Raw genomic sequence first — 20,578 nt, 5'->3', positions numbered from 1 at the left:
GGATACAAAGTACAGCTGGGAAGGGTTGTGACTCAGGAGGTTGTATGGCCTGGGGAGAGACATTTGCTGTCCTGCCACACCCCTCGCTAGCTGCCTTGGAGGGCCACACTGGTTCCCAGGGCCTGAGGTTCCTCATGCCTGACTTAGAGTATGGCTGCGGCTGGGGGCCTTTTTCCAACCACACTTCCATACAGGAAGTCCTGAGATCCTGGGAGCCACTTCCCCAGGACACACATTGTTTTCCAAACCTCTTTCAAAGCTGCCGGTGGCAGCCCAGCCAGCAGCGGGCATCAAAGTTAAGGGTGATTTCTTCATTTGCCATTCTTTACTCTGAGAATTTATTCTATTTGCATAAATATTTGTAATTCACTTCCACTTTCCAAAAGAAGATGCTCAGAACAGCTAACGGGGGGGGAGGGTTCAGCATTTTAGAAATAGTGAGTTCTTCGCATGCATTCTAGAGGTCATCAGATCCTTGTGTAGAAGGCCATATTCTGAAAAAGATCCCACATGTAAGATAGATGATCTTTATTAAAATAGGTTCCAGTAAAGTTGTAGTCAAGTAATCAAAAGCAAATTCCCAAACATGCACGAGTAGCAAATGTTCTAGGCTTCTGCACTTAACAGAAATGATATTCTCTATTTAGCCATCTCTTGCTTTTTTGTGAAAGTTTTTCTGAAAATAACATAAATATGGAGACATGGGAGGGGAGACTCTCCTATAGACCCCGTGAAGAAGGAGAATTGATCATGTGCAGTTCAACATAAACTACAACATCTAGATCTAGGGGCTTTCCTAATATATGGACTGGGGTTCCAAAATCAGAACTGAGCATGATTGATTGGTGAGGTGGGGGGGGCAGTGGTTCTGCAGTCTCTGTGCTTTGCAGTGCAATCCTTTTCCTGTCTACTCAGAAGTAAGCCCTGTTGGATTAAGTTGGACTTAATCTCAGGTATGTGTGTATAGGATTGCTGCACGCGCACACACACACCCCTTTATATATTTGAAACATTGTCATTTCTTCTTCTGCCTACAGCCCAAAGCCCTGAAACTGCTGGGAATGGAAGTAAGTGTCATTTAATTCATTTTGTTTTGTTTTTGTTTTTTAAGAAAAGATGATGATGGTAATGGGAGGGCAGGGGGAGTAATTTTTTTTTAAGTATGAAGTCAGGGCTGAAGTGGTGATCCCAGGAAGTGGCCTATGTTGGTTCAAGGCTCCCTTCTGGGCGCCGCCATTTTGGTTCTTAAGAGTTAGAAAAAATGGAGGTAAGAAATATGAGGGGCAAAGAAAATTTAAAAAGAAGAAAGAAAAATGTATTAAAAAATGTTTTATAAATATTTTTGAATTTTTTTGAAAAATTAAGGGAAAGGAACCAAAGAAGAATAAAAAAATCTAGATAAAATAAGAATAAAAGGATCCCCCCCAAAAAAAACACAAAGAAGGGATAAAGATTATAATTTTTTTAAACAATAAATAAATAAATGTCATAGTAAATGTTTTGGTGGGTCCCTGCCCACCACCTGCGTGCCGGTCTCCGTGCAGGTCGGGTGGGGGCCAGGTTTGAACTGGCTCGCCCACTTCCATGCAGCCTGCCTGGCTCTCACCGTCCCTGCCTCTCTCTCCTCATTTATGGCAGCCACGGTGGCGATGGAGGAGGCTGGTGGGTGCTCGGTCGGGGGGCGGCTCCACTGCGCTATCCGCTGGACTTCCTCCAAGCCTCGCTGAGCCACCGCTGGGCGATCCCTGTCCTGGTGCAGCTGAGGTCATCTGTGGGGGGGCTGGGAGCCTCGCACAGCCCCCCCCCATCGCTGCGTCCGGTGCCCCCACTCTGGGCGGCTCCCAACAGAGTATTAAAACAGAATAAACCATCAAACATTAAAAACTTCCCTAAACAGGGCTGCCTCCATATGTCTTCTAAAAGTCAGGTAGTTGTTTATTTCCTTGACATCTGATAGGGCGCCATTGACTGGTTGTGTTGTGTTAAAAACAAATGAGCTCTGCACTTAAAGGCACAGATAGGTAGCTAATTGCTTGTTTGGCTCTAAATTGATGAGTTTTTATAAGGCTATTCATAAAGAAAGGTGAATTAAGGCTAATTCTTAATTATAGGTTGGTGCATGTGACATTGGGGAGATTCTACTACCATTAATATGCTGGGATCTGCTACTAGAAATGACCAAAGCACAGTTCAAGACCAGACTTGCCCAACGCCCCTCCTGTGCTGTATTGGGGAGCACAGGTGCAGTTTGCTCTTCTACCCCCATAGGCACATGGAAGCAACAACTGCGGGGCACTGCTGGAAAAAGCTCAGCAGCAAAAAAAATCAGCTCTGTGAATGTACCCAAGGACAGCATGGGAATCAGTCTTTCCCACAACAGTATGAGATCGTTTTCTAATTTTGACAGGATGAACGCAATCCACATTCACATAATTCTAAAGCAAGATATTTCATAAAACACATAATATAGTTTACAATATTTGTGTTGGCTTAAGTTGCCCAGCAAGGCATTCAACAGGGATTTATTGTTTTTAATGCAGGGACTGGATAGATGTTAGCAATGCTATTTATTTCAACAAGTATTTCTTTAAGTACTAAAACTGTTGTTTTGTGTGCATCATTCTTCAGTTCAGATATATTAAAGGCTGGGTTATTTACATCTGTTTTGTGATGGAGGGCCCAAGGCAGTATGTATTATTATTGTGAGAAAGTGTGGATGTTTTGCCCTGTGTGAGAAAGTATCTAGAGTCACATAAACTTATGACTGTAGCAAAGGAACTATTTTAATGTCTCCTAACAAACATTACATGGCTGAAACTGTTTTGGTCTGATGGCGTTTTCTCCATTTAACAGGATGATGTCCCACTGCGGAGGGGAAGAAAAACAACCAAGAAGCGAGAGGAAGAAGTGGACATTGATCTTGATGATCCTGAGATTAACCATTTCCCTTTTCCCTTTCATGAGTTGATGGTGTGGGCTGTGCTAATGAAGCGTCAGAAGATGGCCCTCTTTTTCTGGCAACATGGAGAAGAAGCCATGGCTAAGGCTTTAGTGGCCTGTAAGCTCTGCAAAGCCATGGCCCACGAAGCATCCGAGAATGATATGGTGGATGACATATCTCAGGAGTTAAATCATAACTCCAGGTTGAATAATTAATGAATTCATCTTGATTTGTTTCTACTGATACTACCTAAAAGCCTGTTACAATGGCCCCACTTCTTTTTAACACTGATCTGATGATAGCCAGACCAAACAAGATGCCTTCCTGCACTTGTGTATAGTAGGTTTCCTGGAAGAAACCTATTTATTTGGAGGCCACCATTGGCTCAGAAGGCAAGCAAGGAGCAGGAATATTGCTGGCTTGGAGGTAGAAAACAACCTTAACCTCCCCAGCTTTTCTGCTGCACCTGTAAAACAGGAGCTTGTTCCAAGGGCCAGACATAGCCCCACACATGAATCGTAAGAACTTTGCCACAACTGTAGCTGGTTTTCAGGGAGCAAGCCTCCTTCTCTGGTGGCAAGTTCCAGTCACCCCTACAGTGACTAGTTGTAGGTGGGTTTGCTCTTGCATGAGAGCAGGAGCAGGGAATGTGAGCTAGCTTGGCTTCTAAGTAAGAGCTAGGATTCTGGGGAGCTGTGTCTGCATGCAGCTCACAAAGGCATATCCGGGGGGGGGGGTATTACAGACTTTTCTTATCATCAGCATCAGCAACAGATATCTTGTAGCTCTTACTGGGGCAAGGAGCTCTTAGTTGGGCAAGGAGGACCTGCAAGTGGGCTGGTGAACTCAGCATGCCCTGAGGTAGCAAGAGAGGATAGAGCTGAAAGTTAATGTGAGCCAATCCTAAATTAGTAAAGCATTATCATATTTGGGCCAGTTTACTGTTCATTGTACCTTTATTGTACCTTTCTATGTATTAATGTGCTGTTTACTGCTTTGGGGCGTCATTGGGCCAAGAAGTTGTGTGTGTGTGATAATATAATATAATATAATAATATAATATAATATAATATAATATAATATAATATAATATAATATAATATAATATAATATAATATAAAACATAGCATAACACTTCCCAGAAGTACCTAGGTATTTATTTCAGTGCCCTTATTGACCCAAGGAGTTTGATAGGTATGAGGGTGCCACGGAGAAGACGTTGATCTTTGCTGTTGGAATGCGATGTGTAGATAATACAGTAAATAAATTCCTCTGGATTGATTTATGTGGAGTGGTAATATTTCAGGTGTCTAAAACCCCAGGACTTTTATGGTCAAAAATTGCACTTTGCGTTTTACTGAGAAAGTTAGAGAAAACTGGTGCAGATGCTGAATCCCTGGTATCCTGCACCTGTGGTGACCCAGCCCTAAGCTCATGCTATTGTGCCATCAAACGGCTGCTCTGAGTAGCACATATTATGATAGTCTAAGGTTCTTAAGATGCAAATGGCAGCTGTTAAATGGTCTTAAGATAAAAGCAGATGCAGCCTTCACACAATATATTGTTGTGAATCTCCTGGCTAAGCTCTCTAACACCATGGGATTTCAGAACTGGCTGTGAACCAGCCCAGACAAGGCAGGACGTGCTGAATGTTGCCTATTATGAGCATTCCTCAAACACATAGATACGGACAGAAGTAACAAGGCCTGTCAAGACAAGGAACAACTATCATCACCTTCATCTAGTACCATGAAATCCTCAGTCACTTCATTGGTATCCAGTCCCCTATTATGGCCAAACACTGCATAAATCCCAAGGGTGCTTCCAGATTGTCACTATATTCTGGTGGGATTAAATTACAAGCAGAAAATTCAGGCAGTGCAATTAAAGCTGATTTGGAGCTCTAGCACGTGCTTACCCAAAAGATCCAACTTTTTGCAATAGGGAAAATGTAGTGGGAAGTGCAGGAGAAGAGTTCGCTGGACACAAGTCTTCTAGCCTGCCCACTAACAAATGAGAGTGAATGCTTATTAAGCAATCAATGCCATCTAATTTCCCTGCAAACAAATTACAATGAATGCTCAATAAAAACAGGTTGCCTGGAAGTCCTCTAGCACTTCCCTTCAGACCTGGGTTGAATGAAAAAAGAGGATGCTTATATGTTTGAATTCCATACCTCTACTATTCACTTAGCACAGTTGGGTGGGGGGGATGCACTATATTCCCTTTGTTAAGGAATCCCTAGGAAATGTGCTTTTCTCAAACAGGTAATAGGAAGTGGAATGGTTCAGATGTAAGCCACCAAGGTGAAGAAAGGAAGCAAGTGGGACCTAGGACCTCTTAGCAACAGTAAATTAAGGAGCTTCACTAGATGTCTAACCTTCAGCACCAATATGCCAAGTGCACCTGAGTATAGCATAGTCCTTTCAGCAGAAAGTTTCCAGTTGTTTAGCTTCCATGTAACAGATTGCACAAGCTAACAAAAAGCGGCCTGTATTGCAGGGATTTTGGCCAGCTGGCAGTGGAGCTCCTGGACCAATCCTACAAGCAGGATGAGCAGCTGGCAATGAAACTTCTGACCTACGAGCTGAAGAACTGGAGCAATGCCACGTGCCTGCAACTTGCAGTGGCAGCCAAACATCGCGATTTCATTGCTCACACTTGTAGCCAAATGCTGCTCACAGACATGTGGATGGGCAGACTCCGGATGCGCAAAAATTCCAGCCTAAAGGTCAGGACTGTTTTAAAATCATATCATAACTTGAGGCTTAGGGAGAGGTCGTGCTGAATTAGCAGTAACAGCTTTGATCATGTAAAGCATTGATGGGGCCTCTGCAAATCTTTCCACTTTAAACTCTAAAGGGAGGTGTCGTAAGGCAAGGCTGAGCTACTCCTTTTAAGCTCTCTAGGACGCCAGGTCTTTTAGAAGCATCTATGGCCAGCCTCTGCTCCTGCTATCCCTGGCTTTGCCCACACAATGGGTTTTCGCACCAGCCCCTGGCGAGTCATTTTGAAACCCACAATGCATGAGTATCAGATTATTGGATGGCCCAGAGAGCACATGTAATTTGAAACTAAATAAGCAACTGGCATAACCCTAACCTGTTAATTGTGATGATTATTATTATCATTATTATTGCTTTAGGTAATTCTAGGAATTCTACTTCCTCCTTCAATTCTCAGCTTGGAGTTCAAGAACAAAGATGACATGCCTTACATGTCTCAGGCTCAAGAGATCCAACTTCAAGAAAAAGAGCCAGAGGAACCAGAAAAACCAGTGAAAGAAAAGGAAGAGGAGGACATGGAACTCACAGTAAGGGAACACATTGCTGGAAGTGGTTCGCGCAGCCATTACCCGCCCCCTTACCATTTCCACTTCAGTATGTGTTAGGGGAGGGGTCACAACCTTTTAGGGTCCTTGGGCACAATTGGAGGCCGCAGAAACACATAGTGCCCCACAACTGTTCCATTGGCCACAATAGATCACCTTTTTCCAAGCTTAACTTCAGCAGAGGAGCAGCCTCTGTGACTGCCATGTTGGTGAACCCTCTATTAAGGAGTGCCATGTTTTTAGGGAGCCCAATCCACCCAGAATCTCTCCCGAGGTGCCCTGTTGAAAGTAACCATGGCTGAGTATAAGCCGTGTCGTATAGCTTGTGGCCAGGAAGAGTTCCTAGAGTCAAATGAGGTAACGAATTACAGAAGTTCCATTTTGCTTCTGGGAAACAATGCATTGTGGTGCAGCTGGCTATCATTGGTTGTGCCTTGACTTCAATAGTGGAGGCGCACCCGGCTATGGCTGATCATGCTTTTTGTAAAGGACACCGTTACACAGACATCCTACTTACAAGGATTATGGAAGGTACAGACTATCAGTAGCGGAGGACTCTTCCCAAATACAATAATTATTTACTATTATTGCTGCAAAGCAATGATTTACAAAAATTAAAAGATGTCACAGCAATATTTTAGGTGTGGTGTGTCATTTTGTTATTTTCAAGTTTAAATCTAAATACAATTGTTAATGAAAAACTGTATTTGTAAGCAACTGTATGTTAAAGCTGCTTACTGTTGCAAGGTAACAAAAGTGTTTATCTCCAGCTGTTGCTGTTATACTTAGCAAATGCACCATTCCTAACATTTTTTGCATTTCTTGTCCACTCCATCTCAAGGACTGAGATACAAGCTAAAAACCACAGCTCCAATTAAATTACGCTTAAGTGATCATATCCTTGACCAATACTCATTTTACTCTTGCCACCAAAAAACCAAAAACCAGCTGAGATGTTAGGGCAACTCCAGCATCTTGGGGGAAAGTTGGGGCTCAGGATCGCATAAGCCTCTATGAAGTTTTGTCAAATAAAGTGAGCTGTCAAGGATGATTAAGTTGCTGTTAAGAATTGGAGACAAAAACAGGAACATAATAGTTTCATTTGGTGATAGGTCCACATTTAGCATTATAGAGACGAGGTGTTCACAAATATTGACATATATTTAGTGATCATTAAACAATCTGGAATATCTTTCTATGAGTTTTTCACAAATAGGTTAAGGAACCATTCAGTCGACAAGTTTTAGGATTTCCTGTTTTCAGTTGGAAGCTGGAATGCCTGACCCTTTTGAGGATCATCTTTGTGAATATATGGAAATGAGGGGGTTCTTCCAGCTGCTTCGGTTGCCTGACAATCCACTTACAATATTATGGGACAGCTTATTGAGTAGATTGTAAATTTTTCTTTAATGGTCCTATTCTATTATCTTTAGTAGGTGCCTTTTGCATAGTTTTATTTTATTTTATTTTCCCTCCTCTAATGTTTATTTGCTTTTCTTAAACATTTTAGAAGCACACATTATATAACAGCTGCTTATGATGGCAAACATTTAGTGAGAAGTCCCTTTGAAGTCAACACTGACTAAATATTCATGTGTGACTTTGCCGTGCTAATTTTAAATGAATTTATTGTATGTACAAGAAAGAATCAAACCAGTTAAACCACTAAAAAGCCTCCTGGGCTTCTGCTGGCATAAGACATCACAAGCATTTTTTATTTTTTCATAGCTACTTACTGGTCTCTCGGTGCCCATATTCATTTTTTTAAGGTTTACTTCATTAAATTTTGTTAAAAATTAGGCTGTTTCCTACAGGCCATCAGCAAGAGCTGTCCCCAAGATCTTATCTGCGGGCAAGCAGAAGGATCTGCCTACAAGACCCAAAATTCAGGGAAGCAGAAGACGCTAGGCACAAGATCAGCCTACAGGACCCCTATGCAGGCAAGATCCTGGAAAAAGAGGGAAAGATCAGAAGCCAGTTTAAGATTGACAGCTTGTTTTCCTCCAAAATGAACTTGTTCTGCTTTAATTGTAGCTAATTACTGCTGGCTTCTGATCAATGAGTGAAGTGCTTATTCAAATCCAATAAGCACAATGTAGTGAATTACAATTACCCTCTCTTTTGATGCCCTGTTCCCATTCCTTTTCTCCAACACTATATTTTCCTCTAGTAGCAGCACAGAGCGCTGTAATGTCTTGTCTTGTCTCTGTGTGTTTCTTTAGAGAAATAGCATGGTTTTCCATGTTCCCTCCTCTCCACCATCTGACCTTGGTCTTTGCCTTCGGCCTGGGTTCTTTTCCCTCTACCTTCTAACATTATTATTAGTAGTATTTATTTATTCATTCATTCATTCATTCATTCATTCATTCATTCCCTGCCTTTTTCCCTGGCAGGGACTCAAGGCAGCTTACAGATAAAATAAGAACATCTAAACACATAGGTGGGGGGAGGGAAAACAATCATTCAAACAATTAAACAACAATTTGTTTTTATTTGTTAATATGTTATGCACTTTTGTGTTTTTATATTGTAAACTGCTCTGAGATCCTCAGATGAAGGGTGATACAGAAATTTAACAAATAACACACACACACACACACACACACACACACACACACACACTCACTGATTATTACAATAAAACAGCATGGCACACCCAGTACTTATATCTCTAAGGATTCTGTGGGCACTCAAATTCTTTGCAGTAAACAGCAGAGGGCTCAAGTTCCAGAATGCATAATATTGGTTTTCTCTCATGTTGTGAATTTATTATTTCATTGTTCATGTGCTAAAATGAACAAAAGGTACACCAGACACCATATATTGTTAGCAGGAAAAGAGTGGAGGAAGAAATGAGTGCTGGGCAATTAGCCTGAAAGTCAGGCTGGCTGCAAAGGAAGCAGGAGATAATAAACTAAAAGGCAGGAGGTGGGGGCCGCAGGGAATTTTTCAGCGCAAGCAGACCCGTTGCCACGCTGCATGCAATTGCTCACGCCCAGGGATGGGATCATTATACCTGCCACAGTGACAGACAAGTCCCTATATATATAGCACAAGTTCATTTCCCCCCAAATATGTTACCAGTCGGTGCCTGGTGCATTATTGCATGACTCAGCCTGACTCGTGATAAATCACTTACGTTCAAAAAACAGAAAAAACAGAAGCCACCTACGTATAGCAGCCTCCTAGCAAATTATCACCCCTTTCCATCCCTTCCATCCTCTCACAGAGAGAAGTATTTTTCTGCACGTTGCAAACCATTTGCTGTTTTAGCTTCTACCTACAGTGTTTGTGAATAGTAAGAATATTATGAACTAACAACCATAAAAAGAACATTCATGGTTCTTAGGTTGAACTCCTAGTCCAAACCCTGGCAGTTTCGCAAATATTTGTCATTTGTGAGTGTGGGTAGACATTTGTGCTCAGTGGTCTACAGTTACTTCAGAGCCATTATAACATGAAATACTCCGATAAAGAAGGCGACTTCAGAAATAAAGCAGCAGCCTAGCAAAGGGCCAATGGAACAGACAGACATTTCAATCTGAGCTTGGTTTGTTTTTTAGTTAACAGATTCCATTTATTTCCTGTAATAAACAAAAGTTCCAGCAATTATAGCACTTCAAACATTATGTTCAACTCTGTTTGTATCACAGCGGGTCCGAGAAGGAAAACCACCAAGGGCAAGGAGCACCATCAGCACCCACCACCCAGTCAGTTTTGCACGATTGCTAAGTTGTACAGTTTGTGCAAGATTGCAAAAGCCAGGAGTTGAAGGGGAGGTGGAGGATTTAGGGGAGTGTGGTCAGTTTGTGTCAAGTACAGGAGTTCCCTTCTCCCTTCTGGTTGCTCTCAGATAAGAATTAACAAGCATTCAGTAGATTTATAGTCTTTTTATTACAGTATCATGTTGCAAGCACAGACACACAACTCTCTGCAAGCATAGCACTTGCTTACTCTGACTCCTCCCCTCAACTTCTGCAGCAAGAAGCACGCTAGTAGGAGGTCCCCCCCCCCCGCATTTCCTTTGTTCTCCGACACAATCATACCTCCAAGTTTGGGGGGGAGGGGCTTCCCCTCCACACTCGATTGATGTATCGCCCAGCTGCTCCCTCCCTTCTGGTTGCTTAGTTACTATCTCAAAGCTGGGGAGCTCCTCTCTCAATTGTGCAGCCTCTGCGTTTACCTGTCTGCCTGCTTCTGGAGACTCTGGAAGCAAGGGGAGCAAGTATTCCCCCTCCTCTTCTGTTAGGATCTGATCCTAGGATCTGCATCTCCCACTCTTCCGATCCAGACCAGCCCCTGACAGTTTGGTTGCACTGGGCACAGAGCCTCAGGGGGCTGCGGGGGACACCACAACTATTATTTAAAATGGAGTGCGACAGGTGCCAAATTTTGGCATTGCACAGGGTGCTGCTGAAATGTGAGATCCCAAGATCCACCACTGTTAGTGGAAGGGCTCAGGGGTGGAGTATCTGCTTTGTGTTCAGATGATCCCTGGTTCAATCCCTGACATTTCCAGATGCCTGAAACACTGGAGGAACATTGCCGGTCAGGGTAGAGAAAATTGAGCTGGACAGCCTAGTGACTCCATAGAAGTCAGGTTTCTGGGTTTCTGGGTTTCCATATTTTGTGTAACAAGTTTCCAGCCTTTCCAAGCAATGTTCATGATTAACTGTGTCATTGTCAGGGTCTGAAGGGGAAGGCTGGGAATCACCCCCTCTTCCTCCTTTGTTTCCCTCAGAGGAGGGGGGAGGGGAATCAGGGCCCCTTCTCCAGTGGTTTCAAGAGAAGAGGGAGACAGGATTGAACTGCAGCAGAACTCAGAGCTGCCAAGTTAGGCGGTGTTAGGATAAGGAGAGGGAGGGGAGAATTGCCAGCAGAGATGTCCTGGGAAAGCGTAGGAGAGCCAGCGTCCTCCAAGACGTTTGACTCCTGAGGCCATCCGCAGGGCCGCAGGCTGATGCTGGGGAAAGGAGGGGAGAAGCTCAGAGTGAGCAGCGTCACTATGGCGTTTAGGACTAGATTCTTTGTCTTGCACCACAAGAACTGAATAAAACCATTAATGCGAACTTTCTTGCTTCTGCCTTGATCCTTGATGCTGCCGGCGGAGGATAGAATCCTCCAAGTCTGACAGTAATACATTTACTAGGTTGATATTCCATGTATATGTTACTGACAGCATTGGTTGGGGTGTGGGAGAAGGACCCCCAAACTATGTTTTGCCCTGGGCTTCAGATTACGTCTCTGCCACCCTCTCTGTAGTCACAAAGGAATGGATTTCCTCCATGGAAGCAGCCTGGCTTGGAATGCCCTTGCTAAAGAGGCAGGCCTGTCTTCCGCTTTCCAGCACTTTTTCTGAAGCACACCAAAGCAAAAACCCCTGAAACAATTTGTGTTGAAGTCATGCATCCCCTTGTTCTTTTCAGTTCTGTGCTTTTTAATAGTTCTGCTCATGGTGATTTCTTAGGAAAGGCTGGGTGCTGAAGTCCTTCTGCTCTTCCACATGCCCACTCACCCACTTCTGCTGAATCAGCTTTATGGGCATTTTCTGTGACTTGGAACCACAAGTGTGAAGCTCTTCGTTTCATTCATCTTCACTCCCTGCCCACTGCATTATCCTTCAAAAGTGGCAAAGCTTGCTTTCCTGGGGGCCACCTCTGCATTTTCATGCCTACATTGTTGCCCAAAAACTACAAGAAGGAAAGCTCATTTCCCTTCCACTGCCAACTTTGAATGCAAAAACCTGCCCATTTTAATTATGTTTAAATTGTTTTTAGGTTTTTTTTAATAATTTCAATATTTCTTGTAAACTGCTTATAGGTTTTACTACAATCAAGCAGGATGTATCTTTTGTTAAATAAACAAACAACAATCAAACATACAGATACCTAGATAATAAACAGGATTCTCCCTTTCTTTCTTTCTTTCTTTCTTTCTTTCTTTCTTTCTTTCTTGTGATTCAAACTCTTCTGGAAGTGCACAGAAGCTGTAAAAGGTAAAGGTAAAGGTACCCCTGCCCATACGGGCCAGTCTTGCCAGACTCTGGGGTTGTGCGCCCATCTCACTCAAGAGGCCAGGGGCCAGCGCTGTCCGAAGACACTTCCGGGTCACGTGGCCAGCGTGACATTGCTGCTCTGGTGAGCCAGAGCTGCACACGGAAACGCCGTTTACCTTCCCGCTAGTAAGCGGTCCCTATTTATCTACTTGCACCCGAGGGTGCTTTCGAACTGCTAGGTTGGCAGGCGCTGGGACCGAGCAACGGGAGCGCACCCCGCTGCGGGGATTCGAACCGCCGACCTTTCGATCGGCAAGCCCTAGGCGCTGAGGCTTTTACCCACAGCGCCACCCGCGTCCCTGCACAGAAGCTGAGCTGATGCCAAAGAGTAGTCTTTTGAAACAGTAGTACTCAAAGTGAGTAACAAATATTGTCAGTTTTGTGCTGCTTTCTGCCAGTTGAATCTGCCCATCTCTACTGTTGGCATCCCATTTAGAAAATTGGCTTTGCTTAGCTGTGCTGAGTGTGCCTCACCACAATGTGGAAACAGTTCTCTTTCAACACTTTTATTTAGCTGAGTACTGTTGGGTGCAGACGTGCACCGGGAAACCATAAGGGCTCAAGCCCAATCCCCTGGGCTGCCTGGAATGGTAAATAGAATTCAGAAACCAATTGCCAGTAAAACAGGACATTTATTTAGGCAGTGAAAGGTTGGTGCAGCACAACCTCAAGCAGCAAGAAGTTGGGAGGTGGCACACCAAGTATAAAAACAGCAGAAGCATTTGTACACTTACAAGCAAAGGGTAGTTTTGTCCACCTTCTACTAGATTATATTGATTTAATCATGAGGCACAGCAACTTTCTTATCTCTTCCCCTGCAAACTGGATTTGGGTTTCCCTTGTTTCAAAGCTAACACAAGGCCACTAACATATTTGTAAGTGACAACAGGCCAAAAACTTTGTCAAAGAGGAACAGGGTGCAAGGGCTACAAAAACTCCCCTTGTTGAAAAGGATTTGCCACTACAACTGTCCCTTTGGCTTCCAGAATCTCTTAACATTTTATACTGATCTTGGTTTTGGCTCTCTAAATGCAATACATTTGCTTGCACATTTTTATCTTTCATTTCTTACCAAAAGATGATGCACTTCACTGAAAGGTAATTTGGCAATTTTTCCCTCTTCTGCCTGGTGAATCTGAATTTTGTTATGTTTACTACAGAAAAGCATAACATCAAACCTTTTGTTTGATTTGCACAATTTCCTTCATATTTGGTGCCAGTAAAGAACTGGAAACAGGTCCTAAGATGAATTACAAGAGGCAAGGTGCCCTTCTTCCCCTTGAACAGCAATGCAATGCCTCTTTACTTCCCCCTGTGTTTACTGGCACTTACTCCCAGGTAAGTGTGCATAGGGGGCCCCTTTAGATGTAAATCAGCAAGAGAATGATCATTGTTACTGTTTTCAGATATTCAGGCATTCTAAAATATTAATTGAGGATGAAGGAACTGAGGGGATGCTCATCAAATCTGCAGATTACACCAAACTGGGAGGGGTAGCTAAGGCAGAATCGGGATTCAAAATGACCTTAACAGGTTGCCCAAACTAACAAAACCTTAACAGGTTGCCCAAACTAACAAAATGAATTTCAGTACGGGCAAATGTAAGGTTCTGCACTTAGAATGAACCAGATGCACAAATATAAGGTAAGGGACACCTGGCTTACTAGCCCTACATGTGAAAAGGATCTAGGGGATCTAGGCCACAAGGTTAACATGAGTCAACAGTGTGATGCAGCAGCAAAAAAAGAGCAAATGTTATTCTAGGTTGCATCAACAGAAGTCTAGTGTCCAGATTAAGGGAAATAATAGTACCATGCTATTCTTCCTCGGTCAGAATTCTGGGTGCTACAATTTAAGAAGGATATTGACAAGCTGGAATGTGTGCAGAGGAGGGCGACTGGATGATCAAGGGTCTGGAAACCAAGGCGTATGAGGAGTGCTTGAAGGAGATGGGTATGTTTAGCATGGAAAAGAGGAGAGTGAGAGACAATATGATATCCATCTTTAAATATCTCAAGGGCTGTCACATGGAAGATGGCTTGTTTTCTCCTGCTCTGGAGGGTAGGAGTCGAACTTACAAGAAATAAGATTCTGACTAAACATCAGGAAGAATGTTTCTGACAGTAAGAGCTGTTTGACAGAGATATGGTCTCACTTGAGAAGTTGTGGTCTCTCCTTCCTTGGAGATTTTTAAGCAGAAATTGGATGGTCATCTGTCATGGATTCTTTACCTGAGATTCTTGCACTGCAAGATGACTCTTGGGGTCTCTTCCAACTCTACAATTCTATGGTCTGTTTTCTAATTCACTTACATATTTATATGGATTAGAGTCAGCTGAAAAGAAGCTTTAAAAGACTTGTGGACAAAATAAGTTCAATTAAATGAATCATTAAAGGTTAATGTGCCTTACAGCAAAGCAGCCAGCTCTGAAACGGAGCAATTCCTGCCTCTGATGATGCGAATGCTCTGCTGAAATATGAAGTGCTAAAATGCACAGAAGCGCCTTTAGTTTTCTAGAAGTCCTGGGTCCCTTTACTTGCTCATTTACTAGCACAGTATTACAGCTACTATGCTTGTTTGCCATTGAAAGGCTTGTTAGAACTGTATTGACTTGCTTGTTGACATTTTAAGTTCTCCCACCATTTTTTGTTTTAATTCTGCATTTAAAACAGCTCTCATGTAGGCTCTAGGGCAGTCTGAAAAGTACTAGGGGGTGAAGTCAAACCATTGCGTTAGCAGCATCCAAGTGACCTCCCCAGGACTCAAGACTTGGGCAGTGTGTCTGGAGGTCCCGAGTTGCCCAGATGACAAGACCTCTCTCTCGGCCTCCTTGATATGATCCAAAGGAAAGCAGAGCAATACATTGGCATGAGCTTGGCTGCAGGAGTTGCCAGATGGAGGCTTGCAAGGCGCTAATCAACTCTCTTAGGGACTCCGCTCGAGATTTGTGTAGGGTTTACTTCTTAGCCTTTTTCCTGCAAGGCAGCAGAAGTTTAGGGTCAGAGTTTTCTTTCGCCTAGATGGGCTACCTTCCCTGGTTGATGAGCCCCACCTGCCCCTTACTTCCCTCCATGGCACGTGCAGAAACTTGACCATTGGACCCACTCTTGATCTCGTGTGCTCCATCTGCCAGAGCCTCTCATCGAGGGTTGGAGACCCACTGGTTCCCCTCACCTGGCTGAGCCAGCCAGTCTAAGCTGTTGCTTTCTGTGTGGCAGTTGTCGCAGGCTAACAGCTTCTAGGAGCCACAGATGGGAGCTGAGTGCAGGGTGGAAGCCAAAGGGAGGCAAAGTACCCCAGAAGGAGCACAACGTGTCCCCCAACAGAGGTACTAACCCTCCCCTACATACTCCCCTTATTACTTCAGTAATAAAATACTGAAGTAGGAAATGCTGTTTTATTATCTAACTTTCCCACTCTCTTCAGTCTTCTGTCCCTCATATTTGTTCCGATCCCAGCATCATAATTGTCAGTTTTGTGATTCTTAAGTTCTTTATGCTAACCATTTTTTCTTTTTAAAAATTACCTATTATAAAGCAACAGGAGAAAACCATATCAGCAAGGAAAAAAGATAAGCTTTTTGTTTGTATAGTTGCTTTTAAAGAACTGAGAAGTGGAAGGGATTTGTGAGTTGCATTTATGTCTGTAGTTTCTGTTGAAGTGGTGTTGCTACAGCATTTGCAGATTCAATCAACGTTATGAATGGCAGCTTCAAATATACAAAAGTTAAGGAATGAATTTTCATGTTGCTTAATTACCTGATTCTTATTGTAAGTTTGCAATGTCTGTGTGTGCTTTACATTGTTAGACCCTGTCCCATCAGCTGATCCAGTGAAACTGGATTGGGCAGCTGACGAAGAATCTATTATAGTCATTTTTGTTCTTTTTAACTGTAGGCAATGTTGGGACGTGGCAATGGGGAATCTTCAAGGAAGAAGGAGGAAGAGGAAGTTCAGAGCAGACACCGATGGATCCCCTTTGGCCGCAAGATCTATGAGTTCTACAATGCACCAATTGTTAAATTTTGGTTCTACACTGTAAGGAGCGACTATCATTTTGTCATCTGTCCCTAATGACACAAATTTGTAAAGGCCCCCCTCATCAGTATGTCTACATTGCCTAAGTGAAGCATTATTGTAATATCTAACTATGTGCAAGTAGATAATGCTTATAAATATTGTAGAGCGTTTGCAGGAAGACACAAACTTTAGCCCTTCTGTGTGTCACTTGATAATTAAGAGAAATTAATGGGATATTTTAAAGAAGCTATGTATCAACATGAACATCTGGAGGACTAATGTGAAAACATTTCTTGAGACTTGTGGTCAATAGTCAACAGTTTAATGTGCTATGCTTCTTCTGTTTTATGTGCCTGAAACATTACAGCACTTTCCTTATCCTCATCCCCTTATTTCGTTTACCCTATTTTGTAAATGTTGTCCTATTGGCATGGGGTTTCCTCCCCTCCCCTCCCCTTTTTTCTTATTTGTGATTAATTGAAAAATGGCTGTAAATAATGTCAGAGGAAAAAATTTATTATATATAATTATGGCCCATATAGATACATTCATTGGTTTAGAGATTAGCGCCTATTGGTATGAAAAGGTGGGGCCTGCAACAAAACATTGCTGTGTGGGGTGTTTCTATTCACATTTCCAAGCACCACATTCCCATCCCAACACATTTGTCTGGTTCTCCACCTTCCCCAGTCAGCCGTCTAAGTCAGTCCTCATCCTCATTAGGCTGTTGCGGGGGGGGGGGTCCCCTCTGAGGGCTTTTTCCTTATAAAAAAAGTATTCTTCTGAAAATTTTGCTGCTTCCGAAACCAGCTGGTACCTCCTTCTTGTGCATGCTTGCTACTTGTTGAGGCTGAAAAAGGACCAGCAGTCAGATAACTGAGATTGCTATTAATCTATATAGACTACTTCCAATATTTGAAGTCTACAGTAGATGCACTGCTATGCCATGTGCTGATTTAGCCATTCAGCTGGGCAGCTGTGAACATGCATCTCCCTGCAGACAAGGAACTGAAGGAGATGTGAAAGCCCTGGCATGAACGAGGAGGCATTTTGTGGCATTCACAAAGAACGTCTGAACCAGAGCATTGGCCTTCTAGCTGGAAATTGCACATGGCTCTTTTGTCTAGAAATAGAAAACTAGTATGGTTGAATTAAGTAACCTAGGTAAGCTGAACATTTATACAGTATCCAGGAAAACTGAGTTTATTTCTTTGCAGATGGCATACGTTGGGTACCTGATGCTGTTCAATTATATTGTGTTGGTGAAGATGGATCGTTGGCCTTCCACACAGGAGTGGATTGTTATCTCGTATATTTTCACAATGGGAATAGAGAAAATGAGAGAGGTAATATATTTAATTGGGGAATTGGCATGGGGGGGGGCACTGTGCTCCCAATCTCATCTCATCTCATCTCCCATGGCTGTTTTCTAAAACAAAAAACACCTTTTGAGATCTCCTGCATTGTATGTCTAGTTGCACTGTGAGATCACAAACTATATTGTTCTGACTAGTACAATTAATATTGACTTAATGCTTTCTATTGTACACGATGATTTATAGAGTAACATCCACACACTCAGACACATGATTCTTAATCCACACTTGAGCTCTTCAGCTTGAAATATGATGCTCAGAATGTACAATGATCACCCTTAAATTGTTTGTTGTACAGTAACAGTGCAGAAAATAATATTCATCACACCCACAAGAGGGCTCTTCAGCATTGAATAAGGCTTCCAAAACTTCAAGAGAGTTGACTTGCGATACTGATGTTCAATTTTCAAATAATCCATTGGATTTTTGCCTATTTCTTATTTAATTTTATTCCAACTGTAAATATTTCGGGGGGGGGGGGAGCTTGTTGATATATAAAAATGACTGTCTAGGGAAGGGTGTGAAATACGAGTGACTTGAGAACATTCTCTGTGAATGTTCTCAAGTCACTGATATTTATATTTCAACAAGCGTTTTTTTCAAAAATTATTTACAAATGGAATAAAATTAAATAAAAAGGAATAGAATAATATATATAAAAATAATAAAGAAGCCAATAATATACATAATAAATAGATGTTAGTGGTTCCATGGATGAATACTCAGAACATGCTCTTTAGAAAATACAGTAAAGATGTTTGTACTAATTTTAAAAAATATATTTTTATTAAAGATTTATTAGTTTACAAAAAGACGTGCATTGTCTCTTTTATCAAGTTGCATTTTCTACAGATCAGTTTCATTTCTTGTGAGACATTAGCGTTGCATGCAGTATTAGGTTAGGAAGAAAAGGGGCGAGGAAGAGGGGGAGGGGAATGGTGAGTGGGGTGGGGTCAGGTGGTAATACTGGACACAGAACTGACCTGCACCTCCATGGACAGCTGTGAGTCCAAAATGACTCCCAGGTCCTTCAGGGGCACAGTTGCCCCATTCAAGACCAGGGGGTCTTCCACACCCGCCCGCCTCCTGTCCTCCAAAAACAGTACTTCTGTCTTGTCAGGATTCAACCTCAATCCATTAGCCGCCATCCATCCTCTAATGTTGGAAGCCATACAGAGTGGCTGGAGCAACCCAGCCAGATGGGCAGGGTACAATTGTTGTTTGTGGCGTGAGCTCCGACACATCTAACTCTAGAGAAATAGGACTACTGCTGCTGCTGCTGCTGCTGCTGCTGCTGCTACTACTACTACTACTACTACTAATAATAATAATAATAATAATATAGTCTGTAAGTCTATGATCCCAAGTAATGCAACTCCCTCATAGGTTAGCATTACAGAGTCCAGAGCACAGCTGCTCACCTGTGTTTCCTGGCCCTTGTTGCTGAATCATGCAATAAGAGGGTTTATCTTATTGTTTGGGTTCTTTAAGAGATGTGAATCCTTGTTCCATGTATAGGGCTCAACATGAAGTAACATGTCTAACATTTCCATCCCTCTTTCTCTAGATATTAATGTCTGAACCTGGGAAGCTGCTGCAAAAAGTGAAAGTGTGGCTCCAAGAGTACTGGAACGTTACTGACCTCATTGCTATTCTCCTATTTTCTGTGGGAATGGTGCTTCGCCTCCAAGATCAGCCGTTTAGGAGCGATGGCCGTGTCATATACTGTGTCAACATCATTTACTGGTATATCCGACTGCTGGACATCTTCGGGGTGAACAAGTATTTGGGGCCATATGTAATGATGATTGGGAAAATGGTAAGAAAGTCTTTCCCATTCTTTCTTTTTGTAATGAATTAACTGAATTAAGGATTAACTGAAAATAAGAGAAGATGATGCTACTTTTAGGCAACCTCCAGGTTTAACACTCAGTCTGCCTCCAGACAATTCAAAACCCTTGTCATTATTCTCCAGGTGCATTGTACCCGGGGCCATGTCTCTTCCGTTCAGTGTAGGAGTCTTTGAGGCTGGGCTTCCAGCATAGATACACAAGTCAAAGGCAATGCATTTTTATTGGTCTATTAAAAAAACTATAGGCTAAAATTATTGTTTTCTATATTGTGTCTCACCTTTCCTTAGAGGGAAAAAAATCCAGAGTTCTGTATATGTATGTTTGAATTACAATTTCAAACAATTTTTTTAACTCTCTTTTTTTAATGGGATTTGGACTTCCACTGTCTACTATTTGTTTGTTTAAAGATTTATATGTTGCCCTTCATCACATGTGAATCCAGCCTACTTCTCCCAGTCCCAACAGCTGAATTAAGGAATTCCTTGAACTGAACTAGCTAGGGCAATGGCAGCTGGGTGACTGTCAGAGCTTTGTCTCTCCAGGGCTCTCTGTCAGCCCCAGCTGACAGTTAGACCTTCAAAGCACCTTGGAAAAGGTTTTGAAGGTGTCATTGATCAACATTTCCTGTGAACCCCTCTTTTGGCCCAGACGTGAATTTATGTGACCTACACCATATATGATCTCAGGTGTGGCAGAGGTAGGAGTGGCTTGGCTAAAATGGTCTGGTAGACAAATGGGGAGCCCAAGCAGGCCTAATGACCTGCCAGACTGAGGGTTGGTCCACACCTGCATGCCCATTACTTAATTCCACTCCTTTGAATACCCAAGAGGTGATGACTCACAGCTGAATGGGTGATCAAACTCCACTGAAAACCTTTGTGAGTGAGGTGGTATGGCCCTGATCTTGATAGAAACACAGAAATAAAAAATAGCTGCCTCTCTTTTTTTTTCTTAAACCTGAAATATGCCAAGCCATTATATATATATATATATATACACGAA

At 42.6% G+C, this 20,578-nt stretch overlaps 1 protein-coding gene across 12 annotated transcripts in view; it reads left to right on the top strand.

The window, feature by feature from the left end:
- TRPM3 (transient receptor potential cation channel subfamily M member 3) overlaps positions 1 to 20,578 on the top strand; it is a 418,053-nt gene that overhangs the window by 360,546 nt on the left and 36,929 nt on the right. For 7 of the 12 annotated variants that reach the window (XM_083701876.1, XM_083701870.1, XM_083701871.1 and 4 more), the window contains 8 exons: positions 1,038 to 1,067; positions 2,854 to 3,143; positions 5,444 to 5,672; positions 6,087 to 6,254; positions 8,087 to 8,212; positions 16,225 to 16,365; positions 17,565 to 17,693; positions 19,291 to 19,542. In XM_083701876.1, coding sequence (XP_083558002.1) covers positions 1,038 to 1,067; positions 2,854 to 3,143; positions 5,444 to 5,672; positions 6,087 to 6,254; positions 8,087 to 8,212; positions 16,225 to 16,365; positions 17,565 to 17,693; positions 19,291 to 19,542 — 1,365 coding nt within the window. The remainder of the gene's footprint in view (positions 1 to 1,037; positions 1,068 to 2,853; positions 3,144 to 5,443; positions 5,673 to 6,086; positions 6,255 to 8,086; positions 8,213 to 16,224; positions 16,366 to 17,564; positions 17,694 to 19,290; positions 19,543 to 20,578) is intronic. The other 5 variants (XM_083701865.1, XM_083701877.1, XM_083701873.1 and 2 more) reach the window with 1 other exon arrangement.

Source organism: Podarcis gaigeae (assembly GCF_964106915.1).
Source record: "Podarcis gaigeae genome assembly, chromosome: 11".
NCBI classification, from domain to species: domain Eukaryota; kingdom Metazoa; phylum Chordata; class Lepidosauria; order Squamata; family Lacertidae; genus Podarcis; species Podarcis gaigeae.
The sequence above is the reverse complement of the archived record's forward strand: the minus strand, read 5'-3'. Positions and strand labels throughout refer to the sequence as shown.